At 49.7% G+C, this 17,617-nt stretch overlaps 1 protein-coding gene across 1 annotated transcript; it reads right to left on the bottom strand.

The window, feature by feature from the left end:
* Positions 1-715: 715 nt before the first annotated feature.
* LOC139682881 (von Willebrand factor A domain-containing protein 5A-like) lies at positions 716-16,781 on the bottom strand. Its single transcript, XM_071577526.1, is given in 18 exon segments — positions 716-795; positions 985-1,111; positions 1,293-1,516; positions 2,001-2,207; positions 2,365-2,543; positions 2,891-2,930; positions 2,933-3,014; positions 3,144-3,302; positions 3,609-3,720; positions 4,221-4,300; positions 5,258-5,402; positions 5,825-5,928; positions 14,481-14,608; positions 15,028-15,142; positions 15,293-15,435; positions 15,792-16,014; positions 16,115-16,362; positions 16,733-16,781. Coding segments are annotated over 18 exon segments (2,445 nt in total).
* Positions 16,782-17,617: the final 836 nt, after the last annotated feature.

Genomic DNA, 17,617 nt, shown 5'->3' with positions numbered 1-17,617 from the left:
TTGTTAATCAAAAGCTCCTGCATTTCCATCTCCAATGTACCAATAGTTTTCAAATCAAACTCACACCACATGAGCTCTCGTAGACATTATGATGGGCTGAGTCTGATGAAAATGAGAATTTTTCTTCCAAAATGATTGGTTTACATGGCAAAGCAAAGATATGGGGGTTCCTAACACAACCTGGACTTTTGGGGTAAAGCAAAGAGGTCAGCAACAGAGGTGTATCACCAGTACTTCATTGTGAGCCTCTGCAAAGCACTCTCTTGTCAAAAAAGAAACCATAGATTCATAGAATAATTTAGTTTGGACAAGACCCTTAAGATCATTGAGTCCAATTGTTAAACTAGCACAGCCTGGTCCACAACTAGGTCCAACCATATCCCTAAGCACAACCTTTGTGGGGGCCAGTAGGCATTTTGCCAAAGTCTTATTTGGGAAGGAGAGGCATTTGGGAATGTGATGCTTCCTTCCCACTCTCACCTCCACCCAAACTAAACACTCTGGAGGAGCTGAACTGGAGCTTTTCTCTTGAGGAGTTCAGCATGATAAAGGTTCAGCCCAAGTAGTATAACATAAGTGTAGTGAGAATTTGTAATGTAAGACCCCAGCTGGTAGCACCAATGTCATTGCAGCACAGCATGTGAATTTGGGTTATGCTTTCTGGCCATTGTTAGCTCTGCAGTTGCTGTTGGTCTGTTTCAAGGCATGTGTGAACTCAGAGCCTGAAGATATCTGGCTTCATGCTGCTCCCAAGGAGGTTGTCGGCTGCCTCCAGGCACTTGTCCAGCTGGGACACTGCAGTCAGGGAGAGACAGAGGCTCTAGATGGGTCAGACAGGGTGGAAGACTCCACAGATAAAAGGAGAAAGGGGACACAGGACTTCTTCACCTGCCCCCAGGAAATCTTTGCCCTGCAAAGGAGGGAGGCAGGTCCCACTTGAGAAAGAAGGGAGTCAGCAAGAAAAGAATGCTCAAGACTCACCACCAGCTTGACTGCACAGCCAGGTCACGGCCTTGGTCTCCAGGAGTCTACAGCAGTCTTGGTAACATTTGTCAGGTCTGTGAAGCCAGGTCACAGCCAGCACTGTGACCCAAATGCTCGGTTCCATGACCTGCAGGAAAACAATGAACTGGCATGCACTGCTCACTATCTTGCCTCTTCTCTCACTGCTTCCTCTCATCCTTTGTGGCTTCTGGTTCCTGATCCCTTAATTCCCCTAGCCTATCCTTGTGATGCCACTCTTGGCAACTGTCCCACTGTCCCACTGTCAACATAAGAGAATTCCCTGTTACCTCACCAGGCATCTTTCTCTTGATTTCAGCTTCATCGACCTCCAGCACAGAGGCCAAGCCTGAGCTGAGGGCCCAGGAGCCATCTTCACCCTGCAATGCTACCAGCTTCTGGCACTCAGCAATGGCTTCAGTGGACCATGGCACAAAAATTGGAGAGCACAACACAAATGCTGTGGGATCCACATACTTGAGAGAAGAAATACTTGGTGGTAGTGGTTCATATGCTGGAGGGGGGGGGGGAGCTGTGAAAATGAGAATTGGGAAAATCACAGGAAGTTGACCTCTCTCTACTCCCCTGTGCAATGCCCCAACATTAGTTCTGCTCTTCTTTGGGCATCTTCCTGCTACCCTCCTACATGTTCCTAAAGCAGTCTCATGCACAGTCCTTTCTGGACATCCCTATCTCATCCCCAGCCTTGACCACTGCCTCTTCTCCTTGCCTTCCTGCCCAGCTATGTCACAATAACTACCTCTCTTGATACACCCCAACACATTTTATTCAAACATGCATTTATGATTCAGTACCATCCCTGTCCCCTCCCTGGGTGTCCTCATATTTACTGAAGGACTTTCAAATATGAGGGTAATTAAGGGAAGACAAAGGCAAAATTCATGGATTTCAACACCATAAGCAAGACATGGCACCATAACCCTTCTGCAAGACATCAGATTATCACTACATCTCCCATCTGGGTGGCTGCCCCATACCTTTTGAGCAAGCTCCCCATGGAGGCAGGACAGCAATGTTGCAGGTGAGTCGACAAAGGGCCCGCCATGACTCACGCACTGCTGTCAGCCAGCCAGGTGGGACCCAGATGGTCAGAGGATAGCAGGAAGAGGCCTTACTTGAGCCACGAAGCTCAACAATCTGGCAGGGGATGTGTGACTGGCAGGATGCCAACAGTGCCAGAGGTCCTTTGAGGGCAAACAGAAGAAGGGACTGAATTAATCACATGTGAAAGATGCATCTGATGGTGATGGGGCCTGCCCCAGGAACCTGGGAGTGTTCTGTGGCTGAGGACATCTCATGGAGCTGCCCCACCAGCTTTTTTCTGCTGGTGTCTTTCCTTACCTTGGTACCTCACCCTCTGTGATGTACGAACACCCACATAGCTGGTAAAGGGACAGATGATCCCTGAAGTGAGGCTGATCTCAACTGCACGATTCCTAGGTTCATCCACTGACCCACTTGAAGCCTCAGGCAACAACCTCTGCAGCAAGAACCTTGCAGCCAGACGATGCCCAGCCATCCTGGGGACAGAATGGGATGAGACCTGAACACCTGAATCATCTCTGTGCTGAGGAAAGAGAGAGAGCCTGGACACATGGGTTCTCTCTTCTCAGGGCTGAGGATGGACAGAGGGAAAATCTGGATGCCTGGGTCCTTGTTTCTGTGGAGGGAAGTGATGCCCAGGTGCCTGGGTTCTATCCCTGTGAGGTCAAAGCAGGGAAGGAGGGCATGTTTGGACACCTGCATTCTCTGAAGGTTTGGGATGGTGTGTGGAAGGTGGGAATGCACAAGTTATCTGTGCCCCATCTCAGCTGGAATGCATGTTAGAAATGAGAGGGATGCATTTTCTCTTGAGACAGGCTCTCACCGTCCATCTCCCTGTGAGCACAGTGGGAATTCAATCGTGAAGTGACATCCTGGCTGTCCAGGCTACATCGCAAGGTCATGACCCCCTTGGCCACTGTTGTATCTTGGGAACACATGGGAAGATACTGGAGTTAATTGGAGACATAAGATGGTTATTAGGGGATATAAAAAAATTACTAAAAGATTACTGGTAGTTACTGGGAGACCACTGTGAGATAGCTGGGAGCGACTGTAGTCCCAGTTCTCACCTGTACTTGTCCATGGATCTGGGCATAGAGAAGTCTGTGTTGATCCTGAAAGATGGACTGAGGAGTGCCCCCCAGTATGTCAACCTCCAGGCCATGTGGCAGGGTCCAGCTCAGAGAGACTACTTCAACTGCTGGCTTGAGGGCCTGCTTCAGGCACTGCAGCACCTGAGGACAGAGGGCAAGGCACAATAGTTTGCACCAATTTGACTCCCAGTGTCAGGGTTCCCTGGGAACAGCAGAATGCATGGAGTAGCCTGTACCAGCTGGATTCCTGGTCTGTGGATTATAGTGTTGCAGGAGCCCAGACTACTGGGTTGTTTATGGGGTACAGTCAGGGGCAGTCTGCATGCCTGGGTTCCTGGGGCAGCTGGGTCTTGATTGCTGTGTATGGGCAGTTTAGGTGCTGGGCTGGTTGGAAGTCAGCATGTCTGTGGAATAGAGGGGAACCTGCCAGGGCTCCTGCATTCCTACCACATTTGTCATACTGTTGTTGGAGGAGACGTAGGTAGCTTCACCCCCTGTCTCCCAGGCCAGAGCTGTAGCCAGGGCAGCGCTGTCCTCAGAGAAGCAGAAGGAGAAACACCTATGGTGAAAGTAGAGAAAGATGTCAAAAGTGAGAGCCAGAGGTGGGCGCAAGTATGCTGGGATAGACAGACTGGAGTTAAAACTGGGGGAAGAAAGTTGAGGTGCAGAACAAAGGAGCAGGAAGAAGAGCAGGGAGTGAGGGACTGGGTTGGAGCTGGGGTTAGGCAGGGAGGTGGCAGAGGAAAGCTGAGGCTTGGGATGAAACTGGTATCAAACTCATAGGGCTGCAGCACATTGGATCTTGGAAGCATGTTGGGGTATATAAGCTCTGTGCCTCAGTCTCCCTGCTCACTCTGGGACAGATGCCTTAGTTGTGAGAGTAGTAAGCAAATGGGGACTTGGCACTGGAGACCTGAGTTGACTGAGAAGGGTCTTTGGGACTCTGAATGAGCCCAAGGATTGGAACAGGCACTGATGTACCATGGCCCTCATCAGGGGTAGAAATGACTGGACAACCAAAGGGCAACTGTAGGACTCAAGACAGAGAATCCCCATTACCGGTGGCTGTTGCGGTGATGACAGACTTCAGCTGCAATAGCCTCCTTGTCAGGGGGTAGCCCAGTCATGAAGATGAAGAGCTGAGAGACAGGGCACATGAGTAGGGGAGTCCTCCACAGGGACCCCAAAATGGGGAAAGCAGGCCCTTGAATTGAAGAGATGAGCCAAGGACACAGACACTCTATAGAAAAACTACCCCAGAGAGAGTTATTCACTGAGGGACAGAAACCTCCAAAGTTAGAGACCCACTTCTCCATTGCCTTTCACATTCCTTTCACAGACCAGTATCCTTCTGGTTCTCTTTGTGACACATACCTTGGGTGTCTTCTTTCACCCTGTCCTAGTTCAGCAGGAGGGACCAGCTAACCCTGTGTGGGGGTGATCAAAGCTGTGTATTCTACCCCCTCTATTCATTCCCCAAGGTCAATGGGCCATTAGCAGCAGCTGCCCAGGGAGCCATTATCACCTTCACAGCCAGCCTGAGGGGGCGGAGCTGCTAATGGGCCATCAACAGTTCAACACCCCCTGGCTCCCAGAGTTAATCACCCATTGTGTGAGTCCCCGCCCAGGGGGAGGGACTGGGTGCTCCCTGAGGGTACATAAGTGGTGGGTAAGAAGACCTCGGGAACTTCTCGTCGGATCCAGAGGAGCAGCAGAACCTTGACAGGAGGAGATCCCCGCTCTCGCCCAGACCACAGCCCTCGCCTGCACCAACAGGTTTTTTTTTTCCTTTTCCTCTGGACTTGGGGAAACCACAGGGGGGTCTCAGCACAAGGGCAAACAAACCCCCTTGGGTTTGTGCCCCAGGACACTGGGTTATACTGCTGGGGTTTTGTGAGTTGAAAGCAATTTCCCTTGTGTGTCAGTGTTGTTATTGTAATATTATTATTAAATTTTAGGTCTGACTTATAATCTCTCTCGTGGTGAGTTCATTTCCCCTGCTGGTTCACCTTTAAACCAGCACACACCCACACTCCTGTGTCCTCTCTCTCCCCAGGACACCTGCCCCTCCACCCCTTCACGCCCCTGACCCAGACCTGGCGTGCATGCCCACGGGGCCGAGGGGTACTGTAGGCTGAGCGGAGGGTTCCAAGCAGGTTGTTGTCACCCAGACTGGTCTCTCTGGAGGCGATGCATCGCATGGCCTTGGTCAGGTTGTCCTGAGTATATGCAACACTTTGCCTGCAGAGAGTACAGCATGTTTGGAGCTCCATGCCATCCCTAGTGCTCCCTGAAACTTTATTCCATAGCACATCCCACAGCTATGCCCCATATTTCTCTACAAGTCCCTGCTCCATACTAATTCCTGAAGAGACATTGTTTCATAGTTCCTCCAAGACTGCTCAATAGAACCCACGACATGCTGTCCCATAAAGCCAAGATCACATCCCAGAATCCAGCCTTGCCCTATTAAGTAGTCAGTCAGGCCCTCCAGCATCTGCCCTTGCTCCATATCCACCAGCTGAATTCAGAGCATGTACACCTGTCCTCCAACATCTAACTCTGCCTCAGTGCCCATTCCAGTACCACAGTACCAAGCCATGCCCCACAGTATCCAACCATACCCACAAGCACCCTTTTCAGCCCCATAGCAGCCAGCCCACCCCATGTTTGCTCATGGGTAGATGCCCACAGATGCTGCTTCATAGCAGTAGATGTTGAAGTAGCAGCCCAGAGGCAGGCTTTTGAGGAGGAAGAGCAGAGAGTCCTATGAAAAGACACAGTAGGCAGGTCTTGGGAGGCACTTGTCAGGGGTAATGTCGCAGGTTTGGCCTAGCTGTTGCCAACTCTGGACTGGCCCTCCTTCCCTCCCCCAGAACCTTCCCAGCAAAGGAAAGGAAAAAAAAACTGAAAAGAAATGCACTCTAAAGAAACTGAACTGAATAAAAAGAATAAATTATATTTACTAATATTTACAAACCACACTGTATACACAATACATAGGATCCCACCCCCCAGGGGAGAGGGGAAGGGAGAAAAGGGGATTGATTAGGCGGAAAATAGGGAAGACACTAACCCAACCCAAAGAAACCGAATGAATCAAAACAAACACAATTAAAAACTTCAAGGAAAGGGAACAAGAATGAAACAATTTCACCCAGGACAGGAGAAACACCAGGGACCGGAGGGACCAGACTTCAACCACCTTCCTCCAGCTCCTCCGGCAAGGACCGGGAAGCAACAACAAAAAACCACTCCCCCACTGCTACGTGGAAGACACGTGTGGAATACTTGTAACTTCCTTAGATACAATGGTTACTGAGGAAGCCATGGGTCAAACCATTACATTCTCCACCTCTTATTCCACACTGGTCTTTCCACGCAATCTTTGTATTATTGCATTTGCTTATATCCCACACACACATATATATATATAGTCCATATGCGGTCCTTCAAGGCAGATGTCTTGTCATCAAGGATCAACACCAGCATCAGTTCAGTTTTAGTCCATTGCCTTTTGGTTAGAGTCACAGTTCCAAGTTGAGGCCTAGTTCACAGTTTAGGGCTGCCTTATTGTTGGACATCATGGGATACCAGTACCGGCTTTGTTTGGGTTTTTCTCATCATGTGTCTGGTTTCCTGCAAAACACAACTCAAAGCACATCATTAGTTCTTCCCCAAGGCTAGATTGCCTTGGGGCACACACTGGATCTTACCATTTTTCCTCATTACCCACCAGGTGTTTCCGGATCCTTGGGCTAAAACAATCCCACGAATGGGTTTGTCTTGGCCCGAGGGAGGGGTAATCCAGACAGATTTCCCTAACATGCCTCTCAAGTGAATCGCTGGAACTTTGTCTCCATCTACTGTGTGGAGGGATTCTGCTTGGGCAGGACCAGCTCGATTGACAGAGCCTCTGGTGTTAACCAACCAGGTGGCCTTGGCTAAATGCTTATCCCAGTTCTTGAAGGTTCCTCCACCTAGTGCCTTCAGAGTTGTTTTTAATAGTCCATTGCACCTTTCAACATTTCCAGCAGCAGGTGCATGATATGGAATATGATATACCCATTCAATGCCATGCTCCTGTGCCCAAGTGGCCACTAGATTGTTCTTGAAATGAGTCTCATTATCTGACTAAATGCGATCTGGAGTGCCATGCCTCCACAAGACCTGTTTTTCAAGGCCCAAGATAGTGTTCCGGGCCGTTGCATGTGGTACTGAATATGTCTCTAACCATCCAGTGGTCGCTTCTACCATGGTAAGCACATAGCGCTTACCTTGGCTAGTCTGTGGCAATGTGATGTAGTCAACCTGCCAGGCCTCTCCGTATTTATACTTGTCCCAGCGTCCACCATACCAAAGGGGCTTCAACCTTTTTGCCTGATTAATGGCAGCACAGGTTTCACAATCGCGGATAACCTGGGAAATAGTGTCCATGGTTAAATCCAACCCTCGGTCTCGTGCCCATTTATAGGTTGCATCTCTGCCCTGATGGCCTGAAGCATCATGGGCCCATCGAGCTAGGAACAATTCTCCCTTTTGCTGCCAATCGAGGTCTACTTGTGACACTTCAATCTGTGCAGCTCGGTCTGCCTGTCTGTTATTATCTTGTTCCTCATTAGCTCGACCTTTGGGCACATGGGCATCTACATGGCGGACTCTCACGTTCAGTTTCTTTACTCTGGCAGCAATGTTTTGGCACAGATCTGCAGCCCAGATGGGCTTCCCTCTACGCCTCCAATTCATCTTCTTCCACCGGTCTAGCCATCCCCAGAGAGCATTTGTTATCATCCATGAGTCGGTGTACAAGTAGAGCCTTGGCCATCCTTCTCTTTCTGCAATGTCTAGGGCTAATTGGACAGCTTTGAGTTCTGCGAACTGACTCGATTCGCCTTTCCCCTCAGTGGCTTCTGCCACCTGCTGGGTGGGATTCCACACAGCTGCTTTCCACTTTCGGCTCCTCCCTACGATACGGCAAGGACCATCAGTGAAAAGGGCATAGCGTGTTTCTTCATCTGGCAGCTGATTATATGGTGGAGCTTCTTCAGCTCGACTCACTGACTCTTCCTCTTCTTCATCTGCCAGACTGAAGTTCCCACCTTCAGGCCAATTGGTTATAATTTCTAGAATTCCAGGGCGATTCGAGCTCCCAATTCGAACACATTGTGTAATCAAAGCAATCCACTTGCTCCACGTGGCATCGGTAGCATGGTGTGTAGGGGGCACTTTTCCTTTGAACATCCAGCTTAACACTGGTAGTCGAGGTGCCAGGAAAAGCTGGGCTTCAGTACCAATTACCTCTGAGGCTGCTCGTATGCCTTCATATGCCGCTAGGATTTCCTTCTCCATAGGGGTGTAATTGGCCTCAGAGCTTTTGTAGCTTCGGCTCCAGAAACCAAGTGGTCACCCTCGTGTCTCACCAGGCACCTTTTGCCAGAGGCTCCAGGAGGGACCTTTATCTCCAGCTGTGGAATAAAGTACGTTCTTCACATCTGGTCCCGTCCTGACTGGTCCAAGAGCCACGGCATGTGCGATTTCTTGCTTGATCTGCTTGAAAGCCTGTTGTTGTTCAGGACCCCATTGGAAAATGTTCTTTTTACGGGTCACAAAATAGAGAGGGCTCACGATCTGGCTGTACTCTGGGATGTGCATTCGCCAGAAGCCTATGGCTCCCAGAAACGCTTGGGTCTCTTTCTTGTTAGTCGGTGGAGCCATTGCTACAATCTTATTGATGACGTCGGTTGGAATCTGGCGACGTCCATCTTGTCATTTCACTCCAAGGAACTGAATCTCTCTGGCAGGTCCCTTGACCTTGCTCTTTTTGATGGCAAAACCAGCTTTGAGGAGAATCTGAATAATCTTTCATCCTTTTTCAAAGACTTCTTCTGCTGTGTCTCTCCATACAATGACATCATCAATATATTGGATGTGTTCTGGGGCCTCACCCTTCTCCAATGTGGCCTGGATCAGCCCATGACAAATGGTTGGACTGTGTTTCCACCCCTGGGGCAATCGGTTCCAGGTGTACTGCACACCCCTCCAGGTGAAAGCAAACTGTGGCCTGCACTCTGGAGCCTGAGGAATGGAGAAGAATGCATTAGCAATGTCAATAGTGGCATACCACTTTGCTGCTTTGGACTCCAGCTCATACTGGAGCTCCAACATATCTGGCACAGCAGCACTCAACGGTGGCGTAACTTCATTCAAGCCACGATAGTCCACAGTCAGTCTCCATTCTCCATCTGATTTACGTACAGGCCAGATAGGGCTGTTGAAGGGTGAGTGTGTTCTGCTGACCACCCCTTGGCTCTCCAGCTTCCTGATCATTTTATGGATGGGAATCACAGCATCTCGGTTTGTACGATACTGTCGCCTATGTACAGTTGCAGTGGCCATCGGTACTTCTTGATCATTGACTCGGAGTAATCCCACAGCAGAAGGGTCTTCTGAGAGACCAGGGAGAGTAGACAACTGTTTGGACTCTCCTTCAATCACTGTGGCTACACCAAAAACCCACCGGTACCCCTTCGGGTCCTTAAAGTGTCCTCTTTTTAAATAGTCCATACCAAGGATGCTAGGGGCTTCTGGTCCTGTCACAATGGAATGCTTTTCCCATTGGTCTCCTGTTAGGCTCATGTCAGCCTCTACCACTGACAGGTCCTGAGACCCTCTGGTTACTCCAGAAATAGACACAGTCTCTGTACTCTCATGTTCTGATGGCATTAATGTACATTGGGCACCAGTATCTACCAAAGCTCGGTATTTCTGAGGATCCGATGTGCCAGGCCATCGAACCCACACAGCCCAGTAAACCCGATTATCATCCTCGTCCCTCTCCTCCTCCTGGCAGGAGGCAGGGCCCCTCTATTGTTGTTCCTGGTCGGAGCATTCTCCATCTGACGTGTGTGATGCTCTGTCAGAGGCTCCTTCATCAGCATGGGGGGAGTTGTTTCTTTTGCGTCTCGGAGATTGATGTTTCTTTTCTGGGGTCTTTGCTTCAACTATGTTGACAGCTTTCTTGCCAGCTACTTTCCGTTTTAATTCTTGCACTCGGGCTTTAAGTTTAGAGGCGGGTTCACCGTGCCATTTTTTCATGTTTTCCCCTAGTTCGCGCAGAAAGGCCCACAAGAAACCACGCTCACTTTGTGTCTTACTCCTGGGGCTTCCAGTTTTTTCTCGTGCTGCATGAGATGACCGAGAACGGGAACGGGAACGAGAACGAGAACTGGAACGAGAATAAGAATGAGACCTTTCTTTGCGACCTCTAGAACGTCTGTGTCTAGGTTCTTCTTCATACACAGAGCGTCTAGTATTCCTCTGGTGGCCTCTAGTTCTCCCTCATGCTGCATGAGGTGACCGAGAACGGGAACGGGACCGAGAATGGGAATGGGAACTTGAACGAGAATGAGAACGAGACCTTTCTTTGCGACCTCTAGAACCTTTGCCTCTAGGTTCTTCTTCATACACAGAGCGTCTAGCATTCCTCCCTACCCTTTCCCCACTGTAGAGGGAAGAATGCTGGTAGTTAGAGGGGACCCTCATGGTTTCTGATATTCTCCGTATCCAGTGACACATTCTGTCAACGTGTATCTCATTCTTGTCCATACTTAGAGGGTATGCAGATATCAGACACGGCATATAAGACTTAGGGGCCCCATTCATCACCTTATCCCGCATCGGCTGTGTGCATGGCATCTTCTCTGGGACCAAGATGTCATAGTAATTTGGATCGGAGTATATAATCTCCAGCATGGCCAGTTCCCGCAGATACTGGATGCCTTCTTCTGCAGTATTCCACTCTCTTGGAGCACTCACCAAATACTCTTTAAATGGGTATCTTGCCCTCACGGCACGGAGGATTCGGGTCCAGAGACTGGATGCCATCTCCCCCTGTCCCATTTCCTGTTCTATTTCACGGTCTCGGGCAAGAGATCCCAATTGTTGTGCTTCATGACCTTCCGGCACATGACTACTGGCCCCCTGGTCCCAACATCGCACCAGCCAGGTGAGGATGCGTTCATCGGGCCACCGACTGTAATCCCTTTGTATATCTCGAATCTCCTTTGGGGTCAATGATCGTATAATTTCACTTTCCCTCATTATTTCCTGTCCATCTCTCCCACGTACTATTCTTTCTACCTGTGTTTTTACTCTTCCACTCCTTCATGGAACCTCTCTCACTTCCTTTCTGACCCTCTCACGCGAAGATGGGGATTGTTCGCGCCACGAGGACGAGCTTCTATGGTGTTCACTCCGGGAGGATGGGCTCCTACGTCGCCCACACTGTGGAGAGAGACTTCTACTTTGTTCGAGCCGTGGGGAAAGACTCCTAGCTCGTGCACCCCGTGAAAGGGAGCTCCTGCGTTGTTCATCAGGTCTGATGAATGGAGGTAGCACATAGTCCTTGGAAGGCCGGGGTAAGGGCCTTCCCTGGTCATCTATTCCCTCAAATGTAGGTCTAGTTTGGGGAGGTGGAATCATACCTCCAAAGGAGGGTTGCCTTTGGAGAGGCTGAAACGGTCCTTCCTCAGGCTGACGGAAGCGCGTTGACCTCCTCTTTTCCTCCACTGGGTACTTGCGTATGTAGTCAGAGCACCAATCGTCGAATGTTATTCTATCCCAGGATGCTCGCACTGTCCCTTTCCTTTCTCCAGGCATGCCTCTGGTCTCTTTTGGACGTGCCCCCAGTCCCTTTAGGTGTGCCCCATCCCTTGTGACCACTCCTCCCTCTCTGACGGCTGCTCCCTCTTCTACTGTGACTAGTCTTTCCTCTCGTGCCGTCGCTCCTTTCATCGTCACAGCAGTTTCTTCCTCTCTCGCAGCTGCTTCTTCGTCTGCTTCTTCTTCTTCTTCTTTTTCTTCTTCTTCTTGTTCCTCTTCTTCTTCTTCTCGTTCCAATTGCGGAGGTGGCTCTATGAGTTTTGTAGTCTCCTTTGTCCTTGTTGTTTTCTTCTTTATGGGGGCAATGATAATCTTCCGGTCCGTAACTTCAGTTTGAGTTCCCACAGAGCGAATAGGAACTGTTTCCGCATCGGCTTGAGTTTGAGCTTCGACTGTGGTCTTGGTGGGTTTAGTAGGAATGGCCGCTTCCAGATCTACAGCTTGAGTCTGAGTTTCCACAGAGCAAATAGAAGCTGTATTGACTTCAGCTTGCGTCTGGGTTTCAGCCATTGTAGCGGGGACAGCAGAAATGGCCTTGTCCAGATTTGCAGCCTGAGTCTGGGTTTCTGTCGAGCAAACAGAGACTGTATTTGCTTCAGCCTGCGTCTGAGTTTCAGCTGTGGTTGTAGCGGGGACAGCAGAAATAGCCTTGTCCAGATATGAAGCCTGAGTTTGGGTTTCTACCAAGCAAACAGAGGCTGTATTAGCTTCAGCAACTTGTGTTTGTGTCTCTACAGAGTGAACGGGGGCTTTGTTGGCCTCTGTTTGAGTCTGAGTTTCAACGGTAGTTTTAGCAGGGACAGCGGAGATAGCCATGTCCGGGTCTGCAGCTTGAGTTTGGGATTCTACAGAGCGGACGGAGGCTGTATTAGTTTCAGCTACTTGAGTTTGGGTCTCTACAGAAACAACATCGACCTCATGCTGTGTTTGGACTCCGCTTTCGGTAGTCTGAACGGGGACTGCACGGGTCTCGGACAACATATCTCCATATTCTATCCTGTCCTCAAGCCAGTGACAGTAGTCCATGGCACATCGATAAGCACTAGCCAGGCCCCAACACAAAGCAGAGACTCGCGTATACGGGTCCTCATAGGAAAAACACTCTTCTGATAAACAGCGGGCCACCTCAGCAGAGTCACACACTTGTTCTGATGTGAACTTCCAATAAACGGAGGGTGAGATACACCCTAGCACTTTACCGAGATCCGACCAAGCCCCATCCCATCCCGGGACTGGCCTGTCCAAAGCCCCTTCCAAAGTTCCAGCGAGTCCCCCAGAGGCATAGCCTTTCTTAGGTCTAAAACAAGGGAAGCAACAAAGTGCCAGCATTCTTCCAATCTTATACAACAGTTTCATTACCTTCATAAACACTAGTGCTGTCACAATACAATTTAGGTAATAACTGGGACCAATTGTAACAGTAGGGATCTCTCTCAATAGTCCGTTAATGTCATAATTTAACAGGCCTTTAATGTCACATGTCAACAAGTCTTTAATGCCAAGATTCAGGAGGGCCTTACATGGATGACAATTATCAGGCAGACCTAGGTATGTCCCTAGGAGACCTCTCAGAGTGGGAGTAAGCATTAGCACCATCAGTATGTAAAAGAATAGAAAGACACTTAGCAGGAGGCCTGTCACTACAAGAGACTGCCAGGCCATGCCAGCATGGTTGGACTGACCTCCTCTGGTACCTCTCAGGTATTTGCTAAAAAGGGTGAAAACCATTCTTTCTATTGTTTACCTTATGCCTGAGTCCTCTGTTCCCAAACAAAAACCTTGTTTATAACAAAAAGATACTCTTTTGATAATACCACTTCAGCTGGCAGTTCTCCCGGCCACTGTTCTCTAAACAGAGAATTATTTACAAAACAATCCAAGGTCAGTATCTCGGTGGAACCTCCAATAATGTCGCAGGTTTGGCCTAGCTGTTGCCAACCCTGGACTGGCCCTCCTTCCCTCCCCCAGAACCTTCCCAGCAAAGGAAAGGAAAAAAAAAACTGAAAAGAAATGCACTCTAAAGAAACTGAACTGAATAAAAAGAATAAATTATATTTACTAATATTTACAAACCACACTGTATACACAATACATAGGATCCCACCCCCCAGGGGAGAGGGGAAGGGAGAAAAGGGGATTGATTAGGCGGAAAATAGGGAAGACACCAACCCAACCCAAAGAAACCGAATGAATCAAAACAAACACAATTAAAAACTTCAAGGAAAGGGAACAAGAATGAAACAATTTCACCCAGGACAGGAGAAACACCAGGGACCGGAGGGACCAGACTTCAACCACCTTCCTCCAGCTCCTCCGGCAAGGACCGGGAAGCAACAACAAAAAACCACTCCCCCACTGCTACGTGGAAGACACGTGTGGAATACTTGTAACTTCCTTAGATACAATGGTTACTGAGGAAGCCATGGGTCAAACCATTACAGGTATGGATACCTTTGACCACAGACTTGTCCTCCTAAAGCCTCTGGACTCCCCTGGATGACCCAAGACAGTGTCCTGAACTGCCCTGAGCACCCAAGATATTTCAGGACCATTTCAGGCCCCACCAGTCCCCAATCACATCTCTGTTCCTCTCTGCCTGTTCTGGCTTACTCCCTCTCAACCTGCTCCTCCACCCTGGTCTCTGCTCTATGAGGGTACCTGTGCATGCTCAAGGAAAGTGGTGTCCAGGAGGAAGATGAACTCTCCAGACTGGTGCTGCCCAGGCACTGCCTCAGGGATACTGGGTACCAGTGTCACCAACACCATGGGATCACCAAGTAGGGAGCCTGGAGGAGATATGAGATGAGATGAGATAAAGGCCAGATAGGGACACTCCTCTTCATCCTGGTTCGGATTCTCTTCTGCTTTCTGCTTCCTCTCTCCCAGAGACTGTGATGCCCCATACTGCTAATTTAATACCCTGCTACACTGTCCACCAATTATATATATGCCCATATATTCCAACCCAGTGCCTCCAAGAGAGCTGACCGATGAGCCCTAATGCATCCTGCTGTATCTGATACCTCATCACAATGTTCTCAGCATTCCACACTGGAAATGCAGGACCCAATAATCCCATGTGAATGCCTCTTATTCACAAACCAGTGTTCAATGATTTCTTACTTGCCAGAATCCCCAGTGTCTCCCTATGTCCCTATGCCTCCTGCCAGAGCTGTCCTCATCTTCCCTCTCCATCTGTGCTCACCTGGAAGGGCCCCAGGGTCTCCCTTCTCCACCACAGCACTGACTGCACTGGGATCTCCAAAATACACAAGCAGCTCCAAATTATGGTGTCTTGGAGGGCTGCCAGCCAATGAGACCTGAAGAACAGGTGCCTGGTCATATACAAGAGGGACCAGATCCAGCACTGGATCAGGAGCACAGGCACTGATCCCAGTGAATCCCCTGTTTCTCAGTGTTGACGTCACTCCTTAGCTACCCGGAGGATCCTGACACTCAGGAGAGCAAACCTGTGCAGTGCTACGGTCTTGGGCAGTGTAGATCAGAGGGGTGAGGGAGCAGTTGGCTTGCACACTGACCACTCCACGGGGTGACTGCAGGCTAGCAGTGAGCAGCAGGCTGTAGGGCAGCTGGCTACTGAGACAGTTCCAGTCTGCAAAGAGAAACATGGTACTGGACAGGGCACAGGCTCTCCCTGCAGAAGGGGTAGGTAGACAGCATTTAGTATCCATATATAGGGCATATGGAGGGAGTTGGGGGTTATGAATGAGGTACATGGACGGGTCCATGAGTCTGTTTATGGGAAATGTGTGTGGGAGTTATGGATACCCTCCTGGGGCACAAGGAAGGATACATGAATCTGCTGAGGGGCTGCATGGGGGGAAAGTGTGGGTCCCCTGTGAGTGTAAAGGAAAGTTGCATCAAGTCTCTTCATAAAGACATGGGGACCGTGTAGCCTTTTCGCATGGTGTCTGACTGGGATGGCAGGTTCCTTGTGGGGTCACTCACCATAGAGTTTTGTGTAGGGATGCAGTGTGTGTGGCAGCACAAAATGGGCAGCTCCATTTGGCTCCCGTGATAGCTCCTGGACATAGCGCAGTGTCACAACCAGCTCCTTGCCAGGTGACAAGGTGCCCAGGAAGCAGGCAAACACCTCGCCTGGATACATAGACTGATCCTGAAGGTATTCCAGGTTCTCCCATCCCCCTGTAGCCTCATGAAGCTGCTGGGCCTGAGTGGAAATGCAGACAAAGCCAATCACCAGGCAGGCCATGGGCTGCTCGTCCCACACCCCTGTGGTGGTTTGCACATTAGTCTTTGAACACTGGTACCTTGTCCTGTAGTATGGCCTCGACATTGGCATCCTCACTGCAGGCGTGGAAGGAGTATATGGACATTTGTGGACCCAAGGGGAAGACAAAGAGAACTTCTGTGGAGATAGGACTCTTGTTCTGGTATATGAGTTCTGAGGCCACATCAGCCACATAATCCTGGATAGCAACATCCACCACAGCACTACACAGAGGCACCGAGTACAGTGACATGTAGATCCACTTCCCCAGCAAAAAGGATCCTGTTGCTGTAGAGAGACATGCAAGCTGCCCATCAGCACACACAAAGGACATAAGTAGGTGCTTGGGGCTGCTTCAAATATTTGGCTGTTGTCACCCTGGAAACCAAGACCAGGTGACCAGTGTTAACAAGGGTCTAGTGTGAGTCTGCCACAGAGCAATGTCTGACTCCCATCCCCTCAAGTTCCCTTTTTCTCCAGGCCTGTGTTTCCTACTCATTTCCTGTGGAAATGCTCTTGATCGTTCCCATCCTTGTTTTATTCTGTGAAGATCCTGTCCAACTATTTTCCTCCAAGGCTGCCTATCCTTCTCCTTTCTTTGTTCTACTTTGGGAGCATCCCACATTCCCCAAATGTCCCTGTCTGATCCCCAGCTCACTGTCATGGGTGTAGGATTTTCCTAGAAGTCCAAAACTCTGATGCCACATTTCTGGAGACCTGCAGAGAAGAAAGGACTTAGTAAGAGAAGAGATCCACAGAAACCACTAGGCAGCCCCTATTTGGTCATGATTCCTTGTCATTTGACTATTCCCACACACATAGATGGAAGCCCAACCCACTGTGCCCAGCCAGAGAAAACCCAGGGATTCAGATATGTCTGTTCATTAGCACTGGAATGTCACCAGGAGTGTCTCTGCAATGCAGAGTTCTGCATCACATTCCCACCATGGGAGAATCTTGAAGAATCGCAGAATTATCAATGGTTTAAGATCATTCAGTTCCAAGCCCCCTGCCATGGGCAGGGGCTCCTTCCACTAGACCAGTTTGCTCCAAGCCCCCTCCAACCTGGCCTTGAACACTTCCAGGGATGAGGCATCCACACCTTCTCTGGGCAACCTGTGCCAGGGCCTCACCACTCTCTGGGGAAAGAATTTCCTCCTAACATCTAACATAATCTCCCCTCTTCTAGCTTAAAACCATTCTCCCTTGTCCTATCAGTATCTGCCCATGTAAAAAGTTGCACATGATTGTTTTTATAAGTTCCCTTTAAATACTGGAAGGCCATAATGATATCTTCCCAGAGCCTTCTCTTCTCCAGGCTAACCATCTCCAGCTCTCTCAGCATGTTTCCAGAGCTGAGGTGCTCCAGCCCTCTGAGCATCTTCGTGATCTCCTACTCCCCTCCCACTCTAAGAGGTCCATGTCTTCTTATGCTGAGGACCCCAGACCTGTACACAGTGCTTCAGGTGGGGTTTCATTAAGTGGGAGCAGAGGGGGAGAATCCGTCCCTCGACCTGCTGGCCACACATCTTTTGATGCAGCC

This window comes from Pithys albifrons, chromosome 25 (assembly GCF_047495875.1).
Source record: "Pithys albifrons albifrons isolate INPA30051 chromosome 25, PitAlb_v1, whole genome shotgun sequence".
Lineage (NCBI taxonomy): Eukaryota > Metazoa > Chordata > Aves > Passeriformes > Thamnophilidae > Pithys > Pithys albifrons.
The sequence above is the reverse complement of the archived record's forward strand: the minus strand, read 5'-3'. Positions and strand labels throughout refer to the sequence as shown.